At 32.6% G+C, this 6884-nt stretch overlaps 1 protein-coding gene across 1 annotated transcript in view; it reads right to left on the reverse strand.

The window, feature by feature from the left end:
• LOC101514586 (plasma membrane ATPase 4) overlaps window positions 1–6465 on the reverse strand; it is an 8239-nt gene extending 1774 nt beyond the window's left edge. The window contains exons 1-13 of the mRNA XM_004498525.3: window positions 6181–6465; window positions 4592–4711; window positions 4238–4474; window positions 2956–3717; window positions 2462–2584; window positions 2274–2378; window positions 2033–2177; window positions 1779–1943; window positions 1202–1440; window positions 1080–1112; window positions 896–977; window positions 643–803; window positions 392–565 (exon numbers count right to left, since the gene is read on the reverse strand). Coding sequence (XP_004498582.1) covers window positions 392–565; window positions 643–803; window positions 896–977; window positions 1080–1112; window positions 1202–1440; window positions 1779–1943; window positions 2033–2177; window positions 2274–2378; window positions 2462–2584; window positions 2956–3717; window positions 4238–4474; window positions 4592–4711; window positions 6181–6228 — 2394 coding nt within the window. The 5' untranslated portion in view covers window positions 6229–6465. The remainder of the gene's footprint in view (window positions 1–391; window positions 566–642; window positions 804–895; window positions 978–1079; window positions 1113–1201; window positions 1441–1778; window positions 1944–2032; window positions 2178–2273; window positions 2379–2461; window positions 2585–2955; window positions 3718–4237; window positions 4475–4591; window positions 4712–6180) is intronic.
• Window positions 6466–6884: the final 419 nt, after the last annotated feature.

A 6884-nucleotide genomic window follows, 5' to 3' on the forward strand; every position in this document is an offset into this window, starting at 1 on the left:
ATATATATATTATTGAAAAACAAACTGATGCCCCTAAATATGGAGTCCCTAGGCGGTCGTCCATTCCAATCGTTATTAGGATCACCTCTGAATAACCACACATTTGCCTGGTTAGCTAAAAGAGAAGCTCTCTCTTGTACTATTATAGCAATAACTATTAATTCTCTATGGCAACAACATTGACTTGGTTTCTTTTGAATTAATTAACATGCTCCCAAAATTCATTTGTCTTTCAGTTGTTGTGGAGAGGAACAAGTGCATAATCATCAAGACCATTCTAGACAAATTAAAAATGGTACTTCTACAATACTAAAACCGTCTTAAGAAACTAACACACACAACTTTTACATACAATGGTGTGGATAGAAGAATAAGAGGATCACAAGCTTACCAGTTGAGCAATGAAAAAAGCTCCTAGGAGGAGAAGACCAGGTCTTTCGGCGAAAGACCAACTGCGGGACCTAGTTACAAAAATTAGTGCTTGGCTTATTATACTGACTTGTAGGTATAAGGCTGCCATCATTTCTTCAGAGTTATGTCTCAAAGACCTCACACCAAACTTGTTCTGCAACATTTAAAGCAATTTGCGCTTAGGATTTTCGCTATTTAGTGATGATATTGAGTTAAATATAAATTATTTACCGAGAAGAAGTTGGTATCTTTCATTGCCCAGAAAAATACTACTGTCATTAGTGCCATGTAACTTCCTAGAACAACACCAGTAGCAAATATCTCCCTCAGTTTCCAACTGTCAGGTAGTGGAGATGGTTTAACTCTATCCTTTGATATTGTCATTATGGTACCTACATGCATGGTAGTGTAAAGAAATGAGTTTCATTCTTTTAGCAAAACATTCAAAGCAAATATCATGAAGGTTAAGAAAATGTTATCTTACCATCATTTAGTATGGCAATAATCAAAACCATGAACGGCGCAAAATCAAACTTCCAGATCAACGCGATAAACAAGAAACCAAACTGCCAAAGTAAAAAAATAAATCAAATAAGTATACAATTTAAATGTGCAAGCATATAGAAAAAATTGATATACTTTTGCATTAATATAACTTTGGCACATACCACAATACGAATGGTGATTGACACGGCATAAATCTGTACCAAAATCAAACTTTTTGTGATTAGACAACTAAAAAAGTTGAAGTGAAGTGAAAAGGTTGAATTAGATATGAAAGGAAACTAACAGTATAATTTTTCATCCTCTGGAAAATTGCCCTGCTAGTGAGAACAGCACTGATAATGACACTGAGACCGGGTTCAGTGAGGACAATATCAGAAGCACTTCTAGCTGCATCTGTAGCGTCAGCAACAGCAATTCCAATATCTGCTTTCTTTAACGCAGGCGCATCGTTTACACCATCTCCTGTCATTCCACATATATGCTTCTTCTCTTGCAGCCTCTTGACAATTTCATATTTGTGCTCTATTATATCATACAAAGAGACAAGAAATTAAAATGAACTTCAAAAGTGTTGGCTAATTTGAAAAGTACTTGAAAAGAAATTGATAGAACAGCAACCCCAGTTCAAAAGAAAACAGATACAAAACGCAAATAAAGAACAAACGAGATTTGATCACAGAGTTCAGCCAATTGTGCCAACGTCTCCAACTGCAAAGCAGCTGCAGTACAATTCTATTATTTCGAGCTTAGGATTATAGATTACAAACATGGTCCAGTTTACAAGATTAGCCTTAAACCATACCATGTAACTATTATTATCTTATAAAAACCATTGTAGTGAAGTGGTAAGAAATAATTACCAGGAAATACTCCTGCAAATCCGTCAGCCTTCTCAATCAACTCGTCAACCGGAAGAGCCGAAATAGAAGCATCCTTGTCCTGACCAAGCAATGCAGATGATGGATACATATTTGTTCCCATTCCAAGCCTTCTTCCTGTTTCCTTTCCAATGGCAAGCTGATCCCCTAGAACAACAAACACCACAAGCGATTTCAAAAGCTACAAACTTTGAGTTGCCTTGCGAGCTATAAGAAAGTGTGGCCTAAATTCTTACCAGTAATCATCTTAACATTGACACCAAGGTTAAGAGCTCTTCTAATTGTTTCAGCACTGTCATGCCTAGGAGGATCAAACAGTGGTAGAAGACCAACAAATTGCCACGGTCCACCAGGACTTTCTTTTGATTTCTCAGGTACTTCCTGTTGTAGAAATCAAGCATACAATACAAGCAACAATAAAGGAAGTGTATTCAATCAAAGTAGAAAACTAGACATATTGATATCATTTATACAGACCTGTCTTGCAACACCTAAAGACCGAAGTCCACGCTCTGCAAACTTATCAATCACTGAATGAACCTTTTTCCTTACATCTTCTTTGCAGTTACAAAGGTTTATTATCTAAAACATGAGAAAAAACATGGATTAGTTATCTTCCATAACATCATAATATGATGATAATTGCTAATGAAACTCATTTATACCTGCTCAGGAGCACCTTTGCTAGCTCGATGCCATTTTCCTTCAGAATCAATATAGGTTAAAGCAGTCCTCTTGTCAACAGGATTGAATGGAAGAAAATGAACCTCCCTAATACCGGCTCTTGCCTAGTCATTAACAACATAAAAATCAAATTTTATCGGTTAGATCAGCAACCCTGGTTCAAAATTAAATAGATACAAAAAACGCAAACAGAAAGCACATGATATTTGATCATGGAGTTCATCCATTTGTGCCTACATTTTTTTACTACAGCGCGACTGAAATAACTTTGTACTATTTCAAGCTTAGGATTTACAGAGTAGAACTTGTATTTAAATACTTCGGTCTAGTTTACAAGATTACCTTTGAACCGTATAAAAAATCAGGAAACTATGAGTCATACCCAATATTATCCATGATTCCATATTCCAAACTGAAGCATTTTTCCACCTTTATTCTTCTTGTTTATAAAAGACAAAAGTTTCGGCATATTTACCTCTTTTGGATCAGCAAGCATTCCAACAATAGCAGCATCAATAGCATCTTGATTTTCAGTCCTAGAAGCTCTAGCTGCTAGAAGAATCACATATTCCTTCTCAATTCCTTTAGCAAACACTTCAATCAAGTTTCTATCAACACTAAGCTTATTCAAAGTGAGAGTTCCAGTTTTATCACTGCATAGAACATCCATTCCAGCCATTTCCTCAATAGCTGTCATTCTTTTAGTAATTGCACCTTGCTGTGAAAGCCTATGAGAACCAATAGCCATAGTGACAGACAAAACAGTTGGCATTGCAATTGGAATTCCACCAATCAAAAGCACCAAAAGATTGTCAATTCCATCTCTATATTTTCTGTGTTGTATTGGATACATCACAATTAGCTCAATGAGTATTCCAATAGCAATTGAACAAATGCAGAAGTTACCAATAGCTGTAAGCACTTTCTGAAAATGTCCAACTTGGTTAGTACTATCAACCAAATGAGCTGCTTTACCGAAAAAAGTGTGGACACCAGTAGCAATCACAACTGCTTCAATCTCCCCCTTCTTAACCGTCGATCCTGAAAATACTTCGTCCGAGGAACTCTTTGTCACAGGAAGAGATTCTCCTGTTAAAGCGGATTGATCAACACTCAAAGGATCTCCCTCAAGAAGACGCGCATCAGCTGGAATGATATCTCCTAATTTAATGCTGATTATGTCTCCTGGTACTAAAATTGCAGCATCTTGTTCACTCCACCTACTATCTCTTAGTACCTAAAATTTTTGGTGGCCACAAAAGTTGAATAAACTTTAATAAAAAAGACAGTGCCACAAATAATGCACGCACACATGTGTACACATTGAAACTAGCATATGGGACCTGTGGTCAGCACAAGTGCAAGAAAACCGGCTAGTATGGTAGTTTTGTGTTTCCTATATATAATAAGTAAAAGATAGGTGGAGACACAGTCTCATAACGCAGCGTGAATGAGCGAACTGTGTTATAGTAATAATATTTCCTATATATATTAAATAAATAAAAGATAGATAGAGACACTACCACATTATGCAACATGGAGAAGTGAACAATGTTTTATTAGTACTATTACTATATGACTGTATGCATGTTTGAATTAACAGTGAATTTTGCTGAATCACAGTTTGCCACCATGATTTTGGAAAAAGCTACATTTTGAAACTTTAACAAATTTACAGTGCTACCATGATTTCCTCAGACTCGCTATGATTTCAAACATACACTACGAAGAATTAAATTAGTAAAAAAGGAAGCTACCTTGGTTTTGGGAGCAAGACCAGCCATGAGAGCAGCAGCAGCATTACCAGCATTGTTTTCTTCAATGAAACTAATTGTGGAATTGATAACTAACAAAGCAATGATTCCAACAAAATCTTGCCAATCAGGTGGCCTTCCACTTCCATTTGCCAAAGCAATTGCCATTATAGCAGCAGCTTCCATAACCCATGACAAAGGGTTCCACATAAATCCCAAAAACTTCAAAAACTTGCTCTCCTATAATAAACCATTTCATTTCAAAAATCATTAATTACATATTATATATGCATCTAACTAATCATATGAGTTTGTAGAAATTAACATGCATAACAATTAATATATATAACATACTACCTTTTTCTCTTCCAATTTGTTTGGTCCAAACACTTGAAGCCTGTTGGCTCCTTCCTCTGATGTGAGACCTTGTCTTGAACATTTCAGCTGCTCAAAAACCTCTTCTATTGGAATACGTTCCTAGTACCAACAAAAACAACAACAAGGTTTCATTTCAATGTTTCTTATTATTTTTTCCAAATGTTGGTTAACATAATGCATAAGTTACATATAGTTCTTTCATTTTGATTCCTCCCTTGTTTATGTTATAAAATTAATGACTAAATTTTAGATGATGGACATTTCAATAAAAAGTATTAAATATTTGTTTTCTTTGTATATTTTTTTATTTAAACCTTTTAGTTGTCAAGGATTAAACTCGAGGACTCAAAATAGTTTTGGTTTCAAATTAAATTATACACAACACAAGTGAAAGACTATTAAAACACATTTAATATATTGGTGCGGTTTTAAAATTCATTGTGTTTCCTCTTCTTCTTATTTAATGAGTGTGAGTTTTGTCCTTAAATTATTTAAAACAATAAAAAAAATTTAAAAAAAAAAAAACATGTTTGGAGATTCAGCTATTTTTAGAGTTTGCTTACACCAACTGATGTAACTTGTGGATTTCTTGGACTCCACTCAAACTTTTTTTTTTCCTTCGCCAAACAAGTTATTAGATTTTTAGCTTTTATTGTTTAGTATAGAATTATAAAGTAAAAAAACAGTATACAGTTCTCCAGATATATTGTTTTTAGATGTGACCATAGAATCACAACACTTTTGTTTTGAAAATGTAGAATCACATCATTTAATGTGCCAACATTTCTGCAAAAATATATTTTAACTTTTGTTTGTATTTAAAATTAAAAAATATATAATTTATAATTATACATCATATATTGAATACAATATAAAATACACGTTGAGTAGGTGTATTTTCTTCGTCACCGCCACTCGAAAAAAAGAAAAATATTATTAAAAAAATAATCTTTGTATGTTTATACAATATTGGAGGTTGGAATTTTATATTAAAAAAACATTTATTTTTATTAAAAAATTGTCGCATGTGACATGAGCAGTTGCTCTCTGCCACACCAGCGTTATGTAATATGTATGGCCCCGTAAAACCGTAACGGAAGAAAACATTAATTTTTTTATCCAACAAAATTCATGATTATTATTGAGTCAAACAAATATCCATAATTATTCCTTTTAAGTCTTATATTCAGTCTCCACCCGTTTTATTATCAGATTAAAAACACATAATCATTTTTATACTTCTAAACTAAAAAATAAATAAATTTATATAAATTAAAGTTAAATATTTACAAAATTCTATGCAACACAAAAAATAAATTGATTACTTAAAAAAGAGAAAATGAAGTGAATCACTGTAAATGTTGTATTTAAAAAAAATAAAAAATATAACTAAATTATGATATATCATAAAATTTTCAACAGCAAAAAAATGAGAATTTCAAAACAGAGAAACCCACATGAAAAAATGGTGAGATAGAGAAAAGAAAACAAAAGGGTATATTATAAAAATAAAAAATAAAAATAAAAAATGAAAGAAAAGAAAATGAGAAGAAGTATAGGATACGTACTAGATCGACACTTTCATTTTTGATCTCTTCAAGGCTGATACCTCCCATGTTGGAAGAAATGAATAAATGTGTTGTTGTTGTGAATAATAATAATAATAATATGTGATAGTACTAGAAAAAAGATTGGATTAAATAGAAGGTTGATGAGTCATGTGGTTAGTGAAAAGGTCCAAATATAAATAAATGCATTGAGATAACATAAAGAGGAAGAAGATGAAGGGAAAAATAGTGAGATTTTTGAGTTGTGTGATGTTATGAATTATGATTGTGAAATGAAGCCGTGAACTACTCTGCGTGTCCAACTTTTATACTTTTCATTTTCTTATATTGTTCGATACTACGCACTTTCACGTTGTATTTCATTTTAGCCGTTCATTTTATATCCGACAGTTCAGATTACGTTTCTTAATTTTATTGTATCAAACAATCTTAGCCGTGGATCTAAATTCGTTAGATGTATTTGGAATGTATATTATACTTTAAAATAGGTGAGTATGATATTATAATTCGTTTTCAAGCTTATGCGGTCACTCAATTCTGTAGATTTGAGAAGGAAGAAAAATATTAGTAGTTTAAAATTTATTTTATTTTTTTTTTCTGATTGTTTTTGTTTAAGCAATATTGATTATGTCTTATCACAACTATAAGAGTGTAAAAGATGTTAGACAATAATTTTGTATTGAATTGTTTGAATAATCGTTTAA

Source organism: Cicer arietinum, chromosome 4 (genome assembly GCF_000331145.2).
Source record: "Cicer arietinum cultivar CDC Frontier isolate Library 1 chromosome 4, Cicar.CDCFrontier_v2.0, whole genome shotgun sequence".
Taxonomy (NCBI): Eukaryota; Viridiplantae; Streptophyta; class Magnoliopsida; order Fabales; family Fabaceae; genus Cicer; species Cicer arietinum.